This window comes from Mobula hypostoma, chromosome 19 (genome assembly GCF_963921235.1).
Source record: "Mobula hypostoma chromosome 19, sMobHyp1.1, whole genome shotgun sequence".
NCBI lineage: Eukaryota > Metazoa > Chordata > Chondrichthyes > Myliobatiformes > Myliobatidae > Mobula > Mobula hypostoma.
Genome location: NC_086115.1, coordinates 26,807,638 through 26,829,939, shown reverse-complemented (window position 1 = coordinate 26,829,939; position 22,302 = coordinate 26,807,638). Strand labels below are relative to the sequence as shown.

The following is a 22,302-nucleotide window of genomic DNA, read 5'->3' as shown; positions in this document are numbered from 1 at the left end:
GGCGGAACTTATGGGATCAGCACATAAGAACAGTACAGAGGAATAAAGAGAAATCTTGAAATAAAACACAAAGGTAATCTCAACACAAAACAAGTTGAGGGTAGTAAAACGTTTGGGACTCTAAACTTCTAGCAAAAAGGAATCAGGAAAGGAACAGGATAGATTTTTTTTAAAGCTGGGACAAAGAAAACAACATGGGCACACCAATGAAAACGTAGAACTAGGAACAGCAAACATTGCTTTAGCATGCCATGAATAAATACAAGGGTATAAAGAGGTATTAATTCACTAAAAGCTGGTAATGGCTTTCTTAAAGGCAGAGAAATAATTGAAATTTTTTCACTGACACTTTCCAAACAAAGGAAATGTCAAGTTAAATACCACAATTAAAGTACAGTTAAATATGGCATGAAAATGTTTAAGGAGATAACACTTTGGGAGGATTGTTAAGGCTTGTATAAAAGACTTTATTAGTTCTTTTAATGTCCTTTTTGAGGAAACCCAGAATCACTTAAACAGCTAATGAAGTACTATCAAAGTACAATCAATTTGGTAATAGAGGAAGCAAAACAGGATGTTTGCACAGAGTGCTATCCCATAAATACCAATTAGTACCCAGCTAATCTCTTTCAGTAACGTGATGTATAGGACGAAGGATGGATGACAAGGATACCACAGGAAACCTTCATTTTCTTCAAAATAGTCTAATCAATCCAATACAACCAGATATGGGAGCAGTGGAGGCCTAATTTTGAAGTTTATCTTGAAATGGACGTACCTGACAGTGCAGCACATTCTCAGAGATACAACTGAACCTTCCCTCTGTGGTTCTTTCCTGAATGCCAATTTTTTTTTGCTGTATGAAGGGTCTCGGTCCAAAACATCGACTGTTACCCCTCAATAGATGCAGCCTGACTTACGGAGCACCTCCAGCTTTTTGTGTGTGTTGCTCAGTATTTCTTATTTTCAGACCAAAAATAACTTGTGGTCAAATTTCAAGATTTAAGGCTCCTGTCTCCAATAAATATCATCCCAGGATTTTCAAGGAATCCACTGGATTTGGACAACATTTCTGGAAAACTCAAGATTTGGCTTCCAAACAAGTGAATATTACCCAGGATAAAATAGCCTACTTAACTATTACCATATCCTTTACCCTATTGCTTCCTCGTTTGAATGTGCCACAGTTGCAGAACAATCAAAGTTATTGGGTAAATTTAAAATGGAAGCCAGGTCATTGTGTATCCACAAAATAGAGGTTGATAGGTAACAGTGTCAATGGTTATAGGGAAAATGGGGTTGAAAGGGATAATAAATTAGCCATGATTGAATGGCGGAGCAGACTCGATCAGATGAAGGGCCTAATTCTGCTCCTATATCTATGGTCTCACTGACAAAATGCATTGCAGTTATTCACAGAACATCATTCGAGAGCACCTTCGAAACCTGCAACCTCTACCCCTATGGAGGACATGGGCAGCAGGTGTATGGGAGCATTATCACCTACAGGTTCGCCTCAAAGTCACACACCATCCCATCCCAACCTGAAAACACATTTCTGTTCCTTCGTATTCAATGGGTGTCAGTTGTGAAGCTTTTCACCTAATTAAGAATAAATTTGTTGAGAAAAATGATATGAGAACAGATAGGAAGAAAATGTATAGCAATCATAACATTGACAGGCAAAGCATGCCACAAATTTCCTCGTAAAGTCATGGCCAATTGCCACCAATAATAAAACCATGCATTTAGTAAATGCTTACGTTGCAAATTTTCATCAGGCTAGAAAGTAGGTTAATGGATGTGGGCGAGGTGTTTCAGAACAATCTGATAGATTGTCTCATTTTTGAGAAAGTAAAGAAACAAGTTTTCACTCATCAGTGTGTTAAAAACAAATTTAAGCTCATTAGCAAAGAAACATAGAAGGGTTCAGAGCTTTCAAATGAAAACAAGGAAGCATTGCTTGTTCCTCCATTAGAGAACATGGCATGAGAAAATTTAAAAAAGTTGTTAAAAGAGAGTCGATAAATAGTGGGAAGAGTAAAGCTGGAAGCAATGGTTCAGGGATAAGGCAGAACAATGGGGTTGAGTAGCTGCTGAACCCCAACATGCTTAGTGGCTTCCTTTTGCCACATAAATACAAGCACCTGGAAGCTAAGAGATTTAAAACTAAGTTGAACATTAAGACTGGCATGTTTTAGAAATGCACTTGTAGGAATAAATAATGGTAACTTTAATCTCCTGGTTTTAATTAGCAAGCTGGCAGAAGATAATTGCTTACCTTCAGAGAGTTGCTCACTATTGGCCCACCCATGGAATGCGCAAGCTCTGCATGGAAACCCTGATAAACCAGGAGGAAAATCAAAGATGCCCTTTAACCTCAAAAGATACTTCCAGGAACCTGGGAGCTGGCAAGTATGAAGGCTGTGCTGGCAGATCGAAGTGATGCCAAGGTTTTTTTAAATTAATGGAAATGTAGCCTTCATCATAGCCAGTCCCATTTTTGAGTTTGTAAGTTTGCCTGAGATTGGAGTGGTAAGATTTATACAGTTTTTCTTTGTGCAGTAATTTATATAAATACATGAGCAATTTTAATAAAAAATGGGGTATGGTTTACCCGAAGTACTATTTCTTTGAAACTGAACTGCCCACTGACTTTACATTTCAATTGCTTTGGACTGTTCTCCTTCAACCTGGTGAGGCCATGAAACTTGCTTCCATTGACAGTGTCTGACAAATCCGTTGCTATTGATTGCATTACTGTACAATAAGGTGGTAAAAGTCTCCCACAACCAACTACACAAACACCATAGGACACTACACATCAATGAATCAATGTAAGTAGCCAGTTATCTCTCAGATATAGAATCATTAATGACTGTTGAATTTGTACAAGTCATCTTTTGTTTCCTCTCAGTTCCCATGACTTATCAGGAAGACATGCAAACCAGTGCACTGATAGTCAGGAAAATGAAAATAAAATAGAAAATGTGCTTCTCCTTCCAGTCCTTCAAATAAAACTAATCCACAAAGTCAAATATTAACAAAAAAGAACTTAGATTCTAGATTAAAACCATCCAACATGATTAGAAATTTTGGGTACTGTGTATTTGGAATTTGTATTTTCAAGTGCAGCCAGATTTACTTGTAACAGTGTTAAACATAATGACTCCAGGCTTTTTTTTCCAAGCTTAGCCTGTTGTGATTAACAATGGGGATGAAAGAGAGAAGAGCAAGTAGATTCATAAACCAGCTGATAAAACACTGATTACTTTCAGCTATGCCAGTCAGTTCTAACTTGGAGCTTAATATTTTTGTCAAGTATTGAGTATTCTGATAAATTGGTCTCAACCTGTATTTTAACAAAGTTATTTCTCAAAGAAAACACAAGATTAACAATAACAACTTACATAGTTGTTATGGTATAGATCCAACATCTCAGAAGTTAGAAGTTCAACTTTTAACATAAGATGTTGCAAATCAGAGTTTTTTTTAAAAAAGTGTTTGGCCTGGCACCAACTGGGTCCTTGAAGAACGAGAATCAGCTACGATTTTCCTAGTGCAACTGCCACACCAAGTTCAGCTCCACTCAGTTACAACCCTTCATCACTTCGGGCTAACTAACAATAAGTACTGAAATCCAAAAAGGAATATAGTTGTCCAGCACAGAGACACTGTTAGTGGTGGGCAGTTAGGAATTTGCATCAATGTAAACCAACAATAAACAGACACTGGAAGTGCTGAGGCTGTTTAAAGTGGCAATGCACACCGTGAAATTTAGATTTCTGTCTAAATGTCACTACTTAATGTCTTCTTTATATTTTAAGTCTGTTCAGCTAAGCTTATGATGGACAATGAATGTTATGATTCATTATTTGGCTTAGTTACGGGTTTTTAAAAGTAAGTGCTACAGCACACATGCAAAGGAGAAATAAGGTAATCCACCAAGAAGAAAATGAATGGGAAACAGGTTGGGGGAGAGGAGGACAGTACAGGAAATTTCGCCTCCTTGGTGCAGTCATGTAAAGGGTACTTTAGCATCTTACTCCCAAATTGTTAATAGAATTGTTAATCTTTGCCTAAATTCTTTATGTCATATCACAGCAAGGGAAAGGTCCTTGATGAACAATGAGCTTCCACCATTCTTAGATTCGTAGCAACAATGCAAGGGGAGTGTAGGACACGAGGGCACGGCTTCAGGATTGAAGGACGTCCATTTAGAACAGAGATGCGGAGAAAGTACTTTAGTGAGAGGGAGAAGGTAGGGGAGTGGAGATTACTGAAAGAGTTGGATCAGCCCATGATTGAATGGTGGAGCAGATTCGATGGGCCGAATGGCCTGCTTCTGCTCCTATATCTTATGGTCTTAAAGAGGGAGAGAGAGAAAAGAAAGGTGTCTGTTATTGATAGAGCTGTTCTTGTTGAACAAGTGCTTTCCATATGCCTGCAAACATTCTTGGAGTTACCTAAACATACAAAGGGTACATGAGGGTGTACGACAAATCTTCAGATTGATTAATGTTTTCTTTCTGATGTTTATGCAGCTGAGATATTGTGAAAGGCTGTTTAAAGTATTCGATGTCTCGGAAGTTCCAGAAAAACTCATCACATGCGCACCTATACATTAAAAGCAAAGAATCAGCCGATGAAAATTTACAATGGGAATTGATTGTTAAATAAGGGGCCTGTTAAGAAAGCAGAAAAGCAGCATCGGTTTTTTAAAATTTATTTTTTATTTAGAAATATAGTACAAAACAGACCCTTCTGGCCCAAAATGTCCCACTGTCCAAAAATCTATCTATTTAACCCCAACCTAATCACGGGACAATTTACAACGACTAATTATCCTACTAACTGATACGTCTTTGGAACATGGGAGGAAACAGGAACACCCGAAGGAAACCCATGCACTCACGGGAAGGATGTACAAACTTCTCCCAGACAGCACCGGAATTGAACTCCGACACCCCAAGCTGTAATAGCGTCATGCTAACTGCTACACTAACGTGGCACCCCAAGTTTAAGTCAATGCAATTAAATAGCGAACACCCGAACAAAACAATAATTCCTTCCCTTTAGGTAGTTCTACTATTCTGGCAACCTAAAAGTACCAAAGAGGTACACTAGACCAAAAAAAAACACATTGTTTAACAACAATGCCTAAAACAGGTAACAAGACAAAACCGCACAGGTAACAGATCTCCACTTACCGGCTCTTTAGTCAGCTCTTCAATCATGATGCTGTCCCTGGCGTACGGACTCCTGTTCAGCGAGTATGACCTATCCGAACTGAAGGAGCGGAGGCTGTTGTGTTTACAAGTTACCAGTGAAGGGGGTAAGGGGGGGGTGGGGGAAGAGTGGGAGGGAAAAAAAACTCATTAATGCATGCAGCTTCCAGGGGGCAGGGAGAGGTGGGGATCGTGAAAGGAAACCCACCAGCAGCACCCAAAAGAAAACCAAACAGGAGCAACAAAAAAGAAACTGTTTTTGCAGAGTGGTAATTTAAAACAGACCAAAGGCAAAAGTCAATGTTCTGAAGAACTCAAATAAAAGATTGCAATCACCAAAGAGGGACTGAAACTGAAGTGGAAAGCCTGACTGCTAGGTTCAAGTGCTCCAAACCAGTTGCATAAGGCAACTGAAGTTACTCCTCAGCTTATGTTCCAACTGCTTACATCCATGTTCAGCTTCACTGAGATAATTACCAAACAAACCACAATAAGGGACATTGGGCCAGCTGACTTAAAGCTCGATCACAGAGATATCTTTTCAGAAGTATCTTAAATGAAGAGAGAGGTTGAGAGATGCTTAAAGACAAAGGCCAAAATATTGGCACCGGTCCCAGTCCAACTGCTGCTCATTAATAGTAACTTACACAATTTATTGGGTAATAAGATTAACTCAAAACCCCCTCCACATCCCGGGATGATTAAAAAATTAGAGCAGTTTGTCAGCATCAGTGATGGCATGGGAGGATGAACCCTGGGTGCCCTCCCAAGACTATGGTCAACACGCTTCTAGAAGACACCGGCACGGCTAATGTAGATGAACTGAACACACTGACGAGGGAGAGGGAAAAGTAGGGAGTCTGTCGTCGTGCCTGACGCTAGCCCCCGGGCCTGAGTCGCCCTAGTAGTAGTAGTCATAGCAGTAGTAATGGCAAACTAGAGCATAGGTTCAATCAGGAATATTGTCAAAACTTTTTAAATCTTTGACCATTCACCCAAGGATGATCACAAAAATATGTAAAGACTCTTTTCAGTGAATGTTCATTAGCAAAGAGTGGACTTTTTTTGTTGAAAAGCTATTTTTATTTCTTAATAAATTAAGCCAATGAACACAATGTGAAGCTTTTGGAAGGGGCTTGCTCTGTTTGGACCCTTTGAATAGAAGTTACCATGTGTTGGCAGCTGATTCTGCTTTGGGAATGCTTGGGTGCATACATGCACATCTCAATTCTAAGTTTGAATTGCCTGTAGCATTCACAGTCTGCAAAGGACAGCAAAGAAATTCTTTGTAATTACAACCCAAAAGAGAATCAAAAAAGCCGCATTTCTGTAGAATTGTTCAGGACCACAGTAACTCCGAAACTACACAGATAATCAATTTAGATACATTAGGGGCATTTAAGAAACTCTCAGATTGGCACATGGATGATAGAAAAATGGAGGGCTATGCAGGAGAGAAGGATTAGATTGATCTTAGAGCAGGTTTAAGGTCGAAGATCATCAAGGGCCTGAGGGACTGCCTATATATCCTGTTCTATCTGATTGGACATTGTTGTATTGCAGAAATTGACAGCTACTAATGTGCAATGTGGTGCACACAATGCAACCTGATGATACCAAGATAGCTTGCTTCTCCTGCCATTGATTGAGGGAGCAGTGTTGGCTAGAACAGCAGAAGAGATCCCCTTGGTCTGCAGTTCATTGCCTGAGATTTTCACCTAATTGTCACCTAATGGACAGTTTCCTCAACTCAACAGCGCAGCATCTCTCCACAATTATAATGAAGCGCCAAGCTTAAGTTTTCTTGTTGAGGCCACGATCTTTTAACCCTAAAGTGAGAGAGCTGCTCAATGAGTGATAACTGATAGATCAAGCCCAGTGTCAAGTGGCAAAGCAGGAATAAGTTATTTTGAATGCAACTCCTTGCTGGGATGATATACAAATTTCACTTTTATGAAGGTAAAACCTACATAATTATGCAAAAACAACTGCAGTATAAGGCAAAAAAGACACATTCAGTCAAGGTAACACTGGGGTGGGAGTTGTTAAAAAAAAGGTCTAGCTAGAGAAATTCTCTTAGTGCACATAACATTCCAAGCTGCTACCCAATGGCAACCACCAAACTTACACGAACGCAAAAAAGTCTCCAAACATTTAAATAAAACCAAACATGATAAACATAAATTATCAGTAAATTATAAGCCAAATTATATAAAGACAAAAAGGTGCAAAAGTGATCACTCTGCCTTTCAGAATCAACAGGACCCCTGGAAGTTACATACAACTGCAGTTTTAAAAATTTAACAACCACGATGCAATAGCGACAGCAAATCAAATGGCAATAGGGAATAAACAGCTGAGACTTAAGCCTTACTCTACCCAACAAATACCAAATAGTGTTAGCAGGATATATTGGATTAGTGCTTCAAGGGTTAACATCCTCGCCAGACTAAAAGCAGCAGTACTGATCATGTAGGTCTGCACAGTCTTCTGTTATAATCATGGAATCAACCATTCATTGGTACCCAGGATTTCAATGCCAAAATCTGCACCAAATTCATTTAACAAATGCATTAACATCAGTGACACTAATGTAGTAAAACTGAAATGAGTTTTGGTTTCAGCCATTGAATTTATTTAAAGCTATTTCAATTCATTTTAATTAGCTTGTGTGTTGAATGATGTCAACAGTTTTGGCTGACACACTACAGTCCCGGCCATTGGGGCTGGGATCAGTAGGTAAAGAAAGAAATTATTTCACCCTCCTTTGAATGTGAGAGAGGAAGTGCAGAGACATATTTTTACAGGTCAGGAGTATTGTTAAAAAGCTAGACTGTCGTGTTTTAGCAAAGACAAAGATGAAGAAACATAAAATTAAAGCCTGTAGCCTTTTTTCAGGTGAGATGGGATTATTGCCGATGAATTGTGAGGTTATTCTGGCATTTGATGATTTATTACTAAAATCTGTCAAAATGAAATGATGAAAAAAAGGAACAGATTTGAAAAGAACGGATTTCAAGAAAATGCACAATGAGTTTTAAAAATATTAATCACTTTACAATTAGTGTGAGACTTGCAGAAATATTTAAGCCCAAACAGATTTAAGAAACATATGCTATGCCAAACAAGCATCCTTCAGTGAATTACAAACAAGGAACAAGCAAGCTCTGTAAGATATTTGAGATTTCCTCTTACTTATTTTTATATAATTCTTTATAATTACTGAATTGTTTTTTGGTTGCATGGTGCACCCACACACCACAGCATATTCCGAATGTTAATGGTGAATAAAGTTGATCCTTTATTTCCAGAAAATATTGGAATGGTATTGCACGTTGGTGCGAAAAGGCCAAGGAGTCACAGAATGAAAGGTAAAATCAAGGCTCAGCGGAAGAAACAGAGAAAGTTATTATGAATGCGAATGTGTCAAACAGAAATGGAGTGAAGAGCAAAATATCCCAGGAGCATATGTCACATACCTCTTGAAGATCAAAACCATATGTCTCAAATATCAACATTTTGAACTGTTTACTGAATTTATTGCCACAAATATTCAGAAAACCTAACATCAGCATTTTTGTAATACTGTCTCTAATGATTTGTTGCAGTTTTCACAAATAGGGGAATGAAGTTTTAATCTGAGTCAGATTTGTGCTCTTCTGCTCTCCATATCCCCACAACACCTCCACACTTCTCATTCAAAGGGTAAAGAAACTAAAGAAATAAATTCTATCCATCCATGCAAATGATTTGAAAACCCCTGTTACGCTTTAATACCATCACCTCTCATAAAGTCAATAAACAGCAACAGAACAAAACCCTGTTTGCATTTTTGAAGGGTACTCATTGATATCCCTTCCTTCCTGGATGGTCTCACAGGATCAAGCATAACTTCCTTCCACTTTGGTTTGCAGGGATGGAACAGTTCTGTGTGTGAATTCTTTTAATGTGGGTGGCTGCTGCTGCACACTGGCTATCACATCGTGATGACAGAGTGAGGTCTTGATTTAACAGAAAGGAGGCCCCAAATGAATATTGAGCTCTGCCACTCAAACTTAACGAAAGAATACCCTAGGTACATCCCAACGAATTGTGAGTTGGTGGGTGAATTGATTGCTCTAAATTGTCCCTAGTATGCAAGTGAGTGGAATCTGGGGCATGCAGGGTGAAGGGAGCTTAACTGATGGAAATGTAGGGAGAATATATTTGAGGGTTGAAGTTCAGCATGAACGCAGTGAGCTGAAGGGCCTGATCCAAATTGTATGTCTCTATGGCTCTGAAATGTTCAGGGCCACATGCACGTTCTCTCTCTCAGCAATCCCCATATCACAAAACCTAAACTGATCCCATTCCTGAGCCCCTCCTCCTTGAATCTCCCTATCCCTCTCCCCCCTGTCCTTTCCTCAGTTTTCCTCCTCCTTAGTTTCCTCCGTCTTCACTCACTTATCTGATTAGAATCATAATTAGATTTAAAATCACTGGCATATGTCGTGAAATATGTTTCACAACATAATGCCAGTCATGTCTTCCTGCCTCTTCCTTTCCCTGTTGATTCCCTCACCCGCCCTCAAAGAGAATGTAATAGCTGATTAATATTTGGCAAGATTCCTCATCTGTCCCTTAATCAGTACATAGGAATCGAAGACAGCTAGTGAGCTCTTTGAACTCATTCATTCATTCACATACAGTAGATCCTGGTCAATCTACATCTCCACCTCTATCCAATTTGTTTTTTCCTTGAGCCTTAATATCCTTAACTAATATAAAATATTTTAATCCTAATTTTGACATTTTAATTGACTCTTCCCCTACCCTCCAGCCTAATGAGCTTTTTGGTAGAGTGAGATTCCAAATGCCTTTATCCTTTGTATGAATGGCGATATATGGAAACACCAATGCGCAGGAATGGAAAAGTCTACCCAAAATGGTGGACACAGCCCAGTCCATCATAGGAAAAGCCCTCCCCACCACTGGGTACATTCACATCGAGCACAACCACAAGAAAGCAACCTCTATCATCAAGGACCCCCACCATCCAGGTCATGCTCTCTTCTCACTCCTACCATTGGGCAGGAAGTACAGAAGCCATCGCCCCACATCTGCAGGTTCTGGAACAGTTATTGTTCTGCAACCATCAGGATCCTGAGCCAGCCTGGATAACTTCACTCAGAACTCTGAACTAATTCCAGTCACTTTCAATGACTCTACAACTCAGTTTCTCAGTATTATTTTTCTCCTTATTTGCATGATTTGTCTTCTAAATCTATGGAAGGGAAGGTTAGGGAGAGCTATGATTCTGGTGTGGGTTGATGGAAGTAGGCAAAAAAACAGTTCAGTACAGACTGGATAGGCTGAAAGGCCTGTTTCTGTTCTGCAATGCTCTATGACTCTAATCTCTGCCAACTGATTTCAATAAGTTGCCCACAATACTTAAACTAGATGACCTTTAATTTCTCAATTTTATCCCTTCCTCCCTGTTTAAACAACTGTATAACATTAACAATTCTTCAATCTTCTGGCAGCATTCCTATAGCTAGGGAGGATTGAAAAATTATGTTCTGAACCTCTGCAATTTCCTCCCTTGATTCTTGATCTGCATGGAATACTTTTTATCCTGGATTGGCAATTTATATACAGTGAAAAATAGTAGAAACAATTAATAATACCTCTCTTACTATGCTTATTCCCTCTAAACTTTCACTCTTCCTCTGTAACCACAAGATTGGCATTACCTCCGATTTTGTAAAGAAAGATATTACGTTTTCACTAAGAATTTTAACCACAGCATGTGCCTCTACACACACATTACCTCTTGCTGTCTGAGAGGCCCTTCTTGTTCCTCTGTTCCCCGTGTTATTTGTGTACATAAAACACTGTCCAGCACATTAAAACATGTTTTTTTGTATCAGAAAAGTATACACAAAGACATCTACTTCAGCTATTTAGTTGTTGAAGTGAGGGATACATTGATTATACTACTTAAAATAGATTACTTCAGCAGGTGCCATATGTAGTGCACATTTGGGAGAACTCATTTTCTGAAAGTTCACGGTCAGGACACTCCAAGTCTGCTAATTAAAACAGAAAGATTGCTTGCAAATGCATACTGTAAAGGATGGGGAAAAAAACGTGCCTGAATTGTGACCATCATCCAACAGATATCTATCACCAAATTCTCTCTCTTAAACTAAAACATCAACAAATCCAAAGGGACAGAAAATCAGAAGCACCTAACTTCATCCAAATGATGAAACAGAGTGCCATTATTTAATAGGCAGGCTATCTGTGAGAAAAAAAATACACATGCATTTGTGACTGCTTAAGTCAGACCCAATGATCAGACCAAGTGAGAATCTGCTTATACTGACTGGCAGGATAATTTGGCCCATTAGAAAATGCGAGCTCATATACAATCTTGATGCCTTTAAGCAATGAGGGTGATTAGCTCCTGTGTGTATACCAGACATTTACACATATTGGAACAATTCTTTCAAAATGGTGAGAAACAATGCGGTTTCAAATAAACAATCACAGGCCATGCCAATGCTCATCTTAGACGGTGAACTCTGCAGGGCTAACTAGGCCGATGTGCAGAGATGACAGGCAGGACTCGATCACAGCTCAAGCAGCTCAGAACCCTAAACACGCATCACATCACTACCAACTGGATTAGAAACTGGCATGGTTGCTAAGAAGTAAAAGCTTTGTGTCTTCTTACCTGATTTTAGGACTTTTTAAACAAATTGAGGAGAAAAGAAAGGAAACAGGAGAAAATAGAAGTGATTAAAGAATCAGAAGAAGCAGAAACAAGTAATAATTATAGTGCTGTGGTCCAAGTCTACGGTTTCCTTTTTAATCTACATAGCTCACAGAATACATTTTTGTTCACATATTTCTAAATACTTAACATTCAGAAATTAAACATTGACACAATATTAATTCATGCATTCATTTGGGAGATGGCAGTTTAAAAATTAGCTCATATTTCAATCTCAAAACCAAGTGTAATTATTCACTAGACATCATTAACAGCCCTAATGCATTTATACTTAAAACACATTATTCTCTGGTGCAAAACCCCTCTTCTATAGACAAATGAAAAGTAAATGTTTAAATAACAAGTTGTTCTAATTTATTGCTCCCAGACAGTTGCAAGGCGGTCAGCTGCAAGAACCTTCAAGTGGATAAACTATCAAGTTGTGTGCTGGTTCTAGTGTTACGCCAGTATCCCCTGCTGGCATCAACTTGGTTACATTGCAGCTACAGTCCAGTTCCCAGCCCGTTTAATTGGACAGGATTGAGTTAAGTTTTTCCTCGGGTTACCTTTTTGCTCCTCCTTCACTGCTTAAATATCCTCACTAAAATATAATTAAACATAGTATAGTGAACGCAAGGCAGAACAGAATTATGTCCATGACATACCTTGGCAGTCACAACTCACTAGTTAGGTAACGACAGAGCCCAATTCAAACTGTATACACGTTGGAATGTCAGGGACTGAATACCATGATTAACCCAGCTGACCACACAGCATTTATTTAACAAAGTCCTATTGTTGTGGAAAACTACTCAAGCAACAATATTTTCATAAATAATTATAAAAACATTTATTAGGAATTTAGTTTATGACACAGATTTGATTATGAGTCAGAATGCTTAATTAAATCTAAGGAGATAAATGAAGCTATAGCTCGATCTATTGTAAATAAATGCAGGGGGATGGGAGTATAGCAAGATACACCCATACGTCTTAGGAACTGCCAAAGGTCTTTCCTTAAACGCTGAAGGAATGGATTTGAAAGCAAAATTAACCAACTGATTAGGATATCTTAAACACAATTTTTTTGGTAAGTGTAGTAATCTTGAAAGCACTGAGTTTAAAAATAAAATTCAAGAATTCAAATAAGGCTCAAAACTTTTGATCTTCCAACCCAGCTTTTGTGTCTGAGGAGCATGAAAAGAGACTCTCTACCTAATCCAATGCAGCAGTTTCACATGCCCTTAATTGAAGTCCATATCATCACCTCTTACACAACATACCACTTAAAGCAAAAGGACTGGGGGTGGTTAAATAATAGACACCCACTTTTGTTCGAATAAAATTTGCCTCAGACATCAAAGCTTTGCCTCAGGAGCATTTACACTTGCAGCAAAAGAAATGCAGGAATATTTGGAAAACTAAACAAGCTTCAGAAGCTCAAAGTAGCAGAGAAAAGAAATCGTAAATTGCTTATGGATCACAAAATAGAGGTCTCCAAGGTAACCACTTCATTATTAATTTCTGAACTAAGACATATAAATGCATTGCAACTTATAAGCTTGAAGAAAGATAACAGAATAACTAGGCACTCCCAAAGAGAGGAAGTGAGAGAACTTGTGTCAAATTGTCATGCAGGCCAATATTTATGTAAACCTTTAATCAGAAGTGATGATTTGTAGCAAAGGCAGTTTAATAGTTCATTCTCAGTCTACCTGGGAAGTTTAGGTAGGATATCAAAGCAGACAATTACATAAAAAGTTAGAAGCACTCCAGTAAGTTGGTTTCTAGGTAGCAGGGAACAGAACAAATAGATTGATATTGTTGACCAGAAACTCAAATTGATATTTTGCTCCATAAGAATAATGCAAAGCCCACTGCCACAAAACTTTTTTAAATTATGTCTTCGTGTATATATTCTGGTCAGATCAGTTCAACATTTTAAACTCAAGATCATGAATGGGAAGTAAAATCACAGAAAAATTCCAGAGTTTCAATCCAGCTCCACAAATCTATGAATGTGAACCTAACTTAAATTAGCTTTGGTTTTATTAACACAAATGATAGAGACCAGTTTGATTATTTGTTATAAGCAGAACTAAGAACATAACCAGATGATTAAAGCTTGCTGGCAGAGGTGATGCCGGAAAGCATTTTTTCTCATATAGAGAAATTGGGAAATATTTCCAGACCAAAGTTTCTCAGTCTAGGCCAGTTGTAAAACGGACCTGTAGATTTTCTTTTAGGTGAGAGTATTAGAGTTACACCTTTCAAGGTGGTATCCAGTTGACATGCAGATCGAGCATGATAGAACAGGGCTGATCTGAACCTCTGAGCTCCCACATCTGTTACTGGGATACAAAATGGTAACTACTGAAAAATACATTGACGGGATCTGTGTAAACAGTTTCCTTTGGGGCAAAGAATGGAATTACTTAGTCTAACCCTGGTAAGTGGTTTATGAACAGTGTGTCATGCTATCCTTGTGTACTGTAGGTACCGTACACAAAGCTAACAGATGCTGTGTTTGCTTAACCCATGAGCTTACGAAAACCTATATAGCTGCACTTTGTTACTAGCTTTTTGAAGTGACAAACATTGATCAAAAACATGCAAATTATCACTCTGGTTGTTTGGAGCATATTAATTATGTACATAGTCAAAGTATATGTAAATAATCAATGATTCATAGAGAAAATGCAAATAACCTTCACCAGCACTGTTCAGATGAGGCCTGATCACAGGCTCTATGCCTGAGCAGAAATTCCAGAAAGCATTAGTTGATGTGTGGTCTGATTTTAGAAAGGCAGCAATTGTCAAAAAATGTACTTAATGTTTATGCTATTAAAGTTAATAATTCAAATGGGTTGTAACTCTTGAAAACAAGCAGTGGTGAGGGTGTTAGGTTTAAAAAAAAGACTACAATATTCTTTAAGAAAATGCTTATCACTATGTTGTGGACTCTGCCCAAATCTCTTAAATAGAAAGTAGAGAATATTCACTCCCAGTCTTACTTTTCTAATGTATTCCAAAGATAATTATGCACGTCTACTGATTCTTTTAAATTAACGAGGCTTCCACATAAAACTTAGTTAAAATTTTAAGGAGCATTGAATGCTTAGCAAACTAAAGGGTCACAAGTTCAGATGGTATCTTCCGCTTTCAAAATAACCATTAACAGACAACTTACAAATTTATTTCCATCAATAAAATGACACAATGTAAACTATATTACCTTGCAGATCGAGCTCCAAGACTAAAGCCCATGTAACTCATATTTCCTTCCACTGGCAGTGAATCATCGCCCAACTCTTTTAAGTCTTGTGGTCCAAGATACTTATCTGTATCCCCAGTCATTGCATCGTCACCTGTTAACAAGAAATAGACAGTGGTTTTAAATCATAGGTCCTATATTGCAAGTACTTCACACCACTGATCCTCAAGTGACTTCCTTCCTCCCACTTAGGAGCAGAACAGCACAGAAGAATCACTGCCACAGCTCCTTTAAGGGTCATCCACCTAGTTCCTCTCTACTGCCTTTCTGTGTTTTTTTTCCTCCTCCTGCCAATTATTTATCAAAATCCTTTTTGAAAGCTGCTGTTGATCATGTGGCCACTACCCTATCAGCCAGTCATTTCCAAATCAGAATCATGCATTGTTTAAAAGTGCTTCTTAATACTTTTCCATGTTGCAAAATGATCTAGAGTATAAAAACTACTGGAGACAGTTTAAATAAGTACTGGGATATCATTTAATTGTTTTGATTTCAGAGCTTATCCCTACGCTTTGCATTCTACCTAAATCTCTCATGTAAGGGTCTCTCAAGTTCACCAAAACGACATCACCTTCTCCCTGAAATATGAAGAATTCAATATGTAGGTGAAGGCTGAAAAATGAACATGAACCTGAGGGGAACTTCTTCACTTAGAAAGTGGTGAGTGTGGATTGAGCTACCAACAGAGGTGCTGGATTTCAACATGTTAGAAAAATTTGGATAGGTACATATATAGGAGTGGAGAGGACTATGGTCCTGGTGTAGGTCAATGGGACTAGACAGAATAATGGCTTGTCACAGACTAGATGGGCTGAATGGCCTATTTCTGTGTGGTAATGTTCTATGATTCTAATTGTTCAGAAAGGACTCAACTAATGCTTCTCAAGTGGAGGAGAAACTCCTGACTTTTCTACATAGAACAATTCTTTTCAATTCATCATATTTCAGGGAGGACATAAAGGCTTTTCAGTGAAAAAAGAGGAGAAAGCTCCTCTTGAGTCTTGGGCAGAGGAATAAAATTCAGGTTCTTGTCTATATCTGATTTCCACTTAAGATATTAATTAAGAAAACAGCAACAAGCATCCAGGGTTGTGTTGGAAACTGTGATTGAGGATGTCTCTGGGGCTCCAATCATATGACCATAGTTCCCATCCGCTACTACTTCTCCTCAGCATCAACTGAATTGTAGTCAGAAGCAGAGATTGCTGGCTGGATAATTCTCGGAGCCAAATGGTACTTTTCTTAGCTCCGGTATCCTGGTTATAAATTCCATATTTTTCCATCCCACTTCAAAAAGCATACCATTCCCCTACAAATTTTCCATAAAATCTATTTTCCCTTACATTCCCGTCACCTCTCCCTCCTCACTCTTTAACACCTACGCACAGGCTCTAAAATCAGAATCTAATACCACCGACACTGGACCAATTTGCAGCGGCCAATTACCCCAAGTCTCTGACATGCGGGAGGAAACCGGACCACCCCCGAGGAAACCAGCGCAATCAGACAGAAATCTACATGGTCAGGATTGAACCTGAGTCTTGAGTAAGTTTTACCGGACTCGCACACTGTAATCGAGTATTCCGAATTAAACAACAGCAGAAAGGGGGCCATTGGACCCACTGTGCGTGTGCTGATCCTTTACAAAACAGTGCATCAGACCCTATTCCCCAGCAGCTTTTTAAATTATTTTCCTTCAACTGCTTTGAAAGTGCTGATTGACTCTGCTTCCACTTCATTTCCACTCAGCAAGTTCCAGACCACAAATGCCCTCTGCGTAATAAAGTTACATATGTCTGTGAACTATCTCTTCGGTTGTTCACAGCTGAGTCTTGTAAATTAACCTTTGATCCGCGACAATTCTGAAGGGTGACCAACTTAACCCAAAGACGGCTGATTGAAAATGTCAAATCACCATTGACGAAAAGTTTGCTAAAGTTTTTTAAAGTTGGTCGCCTTGTGACCGCCTCAACTGAAGATTCTTTCGAGATTTTTTTTAAATGACGGCGGCCAGGGACTGTTTGTAGCCGAACAATCTAACCACACTCACAGCGCACCCTCAGTACTGTGAAAACAGTCTCAACCTGTTAAAGTTCACGGTGCCCCCTTTAACGTCGGTGCACCGCGTCTAAAGTTCGTATTAAACAAAAGGATGGGGAGGGGGTGCTTCTCTTTGCTGCAGACTGCTGGATAATTTCAGTCTTGGCCATTAACTCCTCGCCAGAGCGAGCAGAGCACAGAGGCTCTATTTCCCAAATCAACGCCAGCTCCCGTACGCTGGGAGACAGGGCTGAGTCTTACAGGCTCTAAAATAAAGTCGGTCACGTTTACAGGTACTTTGCAACACCCCGTAAAATTACAGAAGGAAACAAAAAAAGAATGCATTTCACCACCCGAAGGTAGGCAGAAAGGGGATTCTGCCCTGAGAGCGCCCCTTACATTTTTGAGAAGCCATCTCTTTCCCACAGCAACAGTTTCGGTGTCACAGTAACAGGCGAGCGGTCCCGGAGCCGATCAGCCGCTCATGCAGCGCGGGGCGAAGATGCCGGAGACGGAGACAAGCTCAAGGATCTACTTCCCCTCCGCCTTCCATCAGGAGGCTCCCGGAATCCCCTGCTGGAAGCGCAAGGCCCCCCACAAAAGCGAAACCCACTAACAAGGGAACGGAATGCAGCAGAGAGTTTGGGAGGTGTGGCTGAATACACTATAGAGCAGCCGAACCCGTCCCATTGCATTTCACAAAGAGCATCTGCACTACAAGCGGGGAGCTCCAATCCAGGCGGTTCGGGGGTCCAGGCTCGAGGGAAAAGTGTTTGAAAAAGGCAGCAGCTTGGATTGTGCGAAAGCCGAAACCCCAGTCCTACAGTAAATACTCGCTGCTTTAGTCAGCGCTGAACCGAACCTATAGCTTGGGAAAGAGCTGCACAACCCCAGGAATACAGGAAGGAAATGGAGTAGAGTTTTGGGTGAAAGTCGCTGAGGACCCATATGTAAATCATATCTCATTTTTCAGTTGTGAACCCACCTATAGTATTTAACTACTTTTTTAAACGTCTCCAACACAATTTTTACCTGATTTAAAATACAGATTAAAACATTGCAAAAATCTACAGGACGGTCATTTAACAGCAATCCTGGCTGTACGCTGCACTTTCTCGGCAGCAGTCCCTCAAATTCGAAGCCGACTTGCTTCAGTCAATGTTCCGAGAATTCTGAAGTGACTAATGAGTCCCGCACAGGATCGGCGGACCTCGCCGCAGATGGAGCTCGAGGGAACAGGAGGCTGTTTCATTGTGTAACCAGAAACTCCTTTCGCGGTCTGCACCTGCCCTCGAGTGCTCTCTAAAGGGAACAACGAGGTGCTTGGGACTCTCCTGGATGCCTCTCTGCTTGCCTGCACAGCCTCTGAGCTGGGATTTCCAGCAGTTGGTAAGACGACTACATTTTGTTTCAAGAAGGTTTGCAGGAGATCCCTGAAGCCTTTTCTGTCCTCCTGGAAATTATGTGCCCTGTATGGAGAGGAGTGCTTTCTGGTATGCCCAAGCTGGTTGAACATAATCACAGTCTTGATGCTGGCAATGTTATGTGGGGGGACAACACTGACATTAGTTCAATCTGCCCTACCACTGGTTTTGCAGAAGCATAATTAAAAATAGCATTTCTATAAGCTGAGGAGTCCAACATAGGAAGCTCGTTGTCTACTCCATACAGGAGGGTGAGCATTACTCCAGCCCAGTAACGACAAGCTGGCGCTGCGTTTGCATTCTTTGTTATTGAGCACAAAATGGAGTAAAATAGACAAGTAAGGATTCCTTGCAGAGCTGAAGAGCTGCACGTTATTCCTTTAGGGAGAGCGAGGTCATCGTGAGATAGCCACAAGGAGGAGAACGTTAACATCAAATTATTGCTGGTTGGTGTCAGACAGGACGTCGGTGAGTCAGTGTAAATTACAGGCAGCAGAATTTTGAACAAGCTAAGATTTATGTAGGCACAATTTCTCCATTCTCACTGGTGGCATAACTTTTGAGCAATTTGGGTCCAAATCTTTCATATTATCTCAAAATTTCTGCTATCTTTCCTAGTTAAAATGCTTCTCAAAAATCATCTCAGTCAGACCATGTTTACTACTTGTCTTCCTAACTTCGATCCTGATGACAAAGCCATATAAGTATTTTTTTAAGTTACTAAATAAATGTAAGTAATTGCTGTTTCCCATGGTTGGATGGATACACCAGGTCCACAAAATGCTGAGACTGGCAGATTATATTACCAAACTTCCAATTTACAAATTTATTACATTTTAGGAATTAATGCCTACAAATGTTTAATTAAATTTTAGGAACATCAGGCTATATTTTAATCAGTTGGTGATTAAAATGTGTGTGATATTTAAGAAGCAAAATTTTGATTGCACCAGTTCCCAATTTTCTGTATGCCCACTGTGCCTCCACATCCTCAGTACACACCTATCCCACTGTTAATGAAAGATCACAGGCAGTGAGCATTGTCTAAGCTGCAGTTCAGCAAATAGATTTTATTATATCATTTTGTGAGATTCAGAGTACTCTGAAAATACTGGCTCTCTGATAAGAATTGAAATCATGGCACAGACCATAATGAATGTGAAAGATTCCAGATCATTATTCAAAAATATTGCCTGCACATATGGGAGAACCATGAAATGTCAATGAAATATATGAAATTAGTAAAACATCACGTGTTTATGTATCACTTTTCCATTTGAGTAATCTTGCTCTGAGTAAATTATCTGCTGGATTTCCTACATTTTGCCGGCTGATGGCGTAGTGGCATCAGCACTGGTCTTCGGAGCGAAGGCTCTGGAGTTCGAATCCAGCCGGCTCCTTTGCATCTGTGCTGGGTTGAGCGTTGAGCTAGCAACTCAGCCTCATAAAAATAAGAATGCCTGCTAAAAAAAGGCTGTCATGATGGCATCCTGATGACTCCACTCGGAGTTAAGGGCTTTCTTTTTCTTCTTTCCTACATTACAGAAATGATCATACAGCATGAGTGTTTATTTTGGCTATAAAGCCTTTAGGGATATTTTAAGGTCCATAGTGTAAAGACAACTTTTTTCTTTAAGAAAGGACAACAACAGAATAACACGTTTCAATTCTCTGATCACCTTCAGGAGAGCTGACACTTTTTCTTCCATTTCAGGCAAGAATTCACGATTCAAGTTTATTTATCATGTGTCCATCAAAAGTTACAGTAATATGCGTCATTTGCATTAACAGTTTAAGGATGTGCTGCAGGCAACGCACAAGTGTCACCAAACATTCTGCTGGCAATATAGCATGCCTGCTGCTTGGCAAAACAACACAGGACACAACAAGCAACAAAACTACAACTAAACAAGCCCTGTTCCTCCTTCCCAGTAACACTCGTACACAGTCCTTTAACTCAGGATCAGCTGAATATGAATGCGAATAAGTTGAAGTGAATAAACTAAAGGGTACATTAAAAAATCATTCTCAGTAGATTTTGATTTTGCGGAAACGGTGGAATTTTTGCAACAATCACTACAATGATTGATGTAGTGCACTGAGGTGATAAGCATAGTGCACAAAAGCTCCTATCATAATTCAACACCTTATGCGTCAGGAACTAATGTTTACTATGGAATGGACTCAACAGTGAATGTGCTAAAAGCTTGGATATTGGGAAGCATGAAAATTCCCCCACAGATGCAACAACTTAAATAGACTAAGTCTGTGCAGTTAGTATTAGGGTACTGTACTGGATACAATATCTCAAGAGGTGCATCATACATTGGAATCTGTACAACTAACTCGGACTTTACTGGAGTTACTCCTGTAGGAGCTGCACCCATATAGGATTCCTCTCCCAAGGGGCTTTGAACAATCAGCATGAACTCCGGTGTTGTGGGGAAGCCATTTTGGGTTTAAATGATTTGGCTCTGTATTAATGTGCACAAGCTGTGGGTGGCCCTCAAATCAAAGGTGTTGATTTTGTTTACAAAGCAGTCAAAAATTTTTTTCATTCATTAATTATAGCTGCAGACTTAAAATGAAATACTTCTTACACTTTTACCTTCAAAGCATTCCATGTGATTTTTTTTCTCCCCGATGATCTAGGTGCACTACGCTGGTTCACTTATTCTTGCAAGGATGCATGTTGGGCATGTGGGTGTTTGGGTACCTGCTCTATAAACTTTCTACCTCTCATCTCTAATCTCCGCTAAAAATACAAACTAGCTTACACAAAAAAATAAGGAAACTGTTTCCCAATTCTAAACTGTTGGATACTTAAATCTGTATGCACTCATCGAATGAGTACCAGATAAATAGTGCTACAGTGCAGGTATCATCTAAAAGTCTGTCATATGTTACTCCGTTTGTTACACAAGGTCCTTTAAGACCATAAGATATAGGAGCAGAACTACGCCATTTGGCACATTGAGTCTGCTCTGCCATTCCATCATGGCTGATTTATTATCACTCTCAACCCCAGTCTCCAGCCTTCTCCCTATAACTTTGACACCCTTACTATTCAAGAACCTATCAACCTCTAAGCAACACACACAAAATGCTGGAAGAATTCAGCAGACCAGGCAGCATCTATGGAAAAGAGTACAGTCAACATTTCGGGCTGAAACCCTTCAGCAGAACTGGCACGCTTGACTGGCAATCTCTTGTTTGTGATTGAACCTATCAATCTCCATTTTAAATATATACAATGCCTTGGTCTTCACAGCCATCTGTGGCAATGAATACCTGAGAAGAACTGACAGATGATCTTCAGACTATTGAAAAGACAAGTGTTTTAAGGCGACTTGCCCAATCTCTAACAAATGTACTCTTTTGTATAAATGGTGCCATATAATCCCAGAGTTCATCTGAGAAGGGTATTCGAAGTTTAGATGAGACAAATAAGATGGGAGAAGAAATGCTCTGTAATAAAGTATTACATAACTCGTGAGAAATGATATCGGCCCTGAGGAATAGGAAGGGGAATCAACAAGGATAGGGAAGAGTTAACAACAAACAAAGAGCACCAGTTGG

The 22,302-nt window shown here is 39.5% G+C and overlaps 1 protein-coding gene across 4 annotated transcripts in view; it reads right to left on the bottom strand.

Annotated features, from left to right (window-relative positions):
* Positions 1-22,302, bottom strand: part of ank3b (ankyrin 3b) — a 401,704-nt gene that overhangs the window by 95,649 nt on the left and 283,753 nt on the right. For 2 of the 4 annotated variants that reach the window (XM_063071574.1, XM_063071573.1), the window contains exons 24-26: positions 15,221-15,353; positions 5,211-5,304; positions 2,282-2,341 (exon numbers count right to left, since the gene is read on the bottom strand). In XM_063071574.1, the coding sequence (XP_062927644.1) occupies positions 2,282-2,341; positions 5,211-5,304; positions 15,221-15,353 (287 nt within the window). The remainder of the gene's footprint in view (positions 1-2,281; positions 2,342-5,210; positions 5,305-15,220; positions 15,354-22,302) is intronic. The other 2 variants (XM_063071575.1, XM_063071576.1) reach the window with 1 other exon arrangement.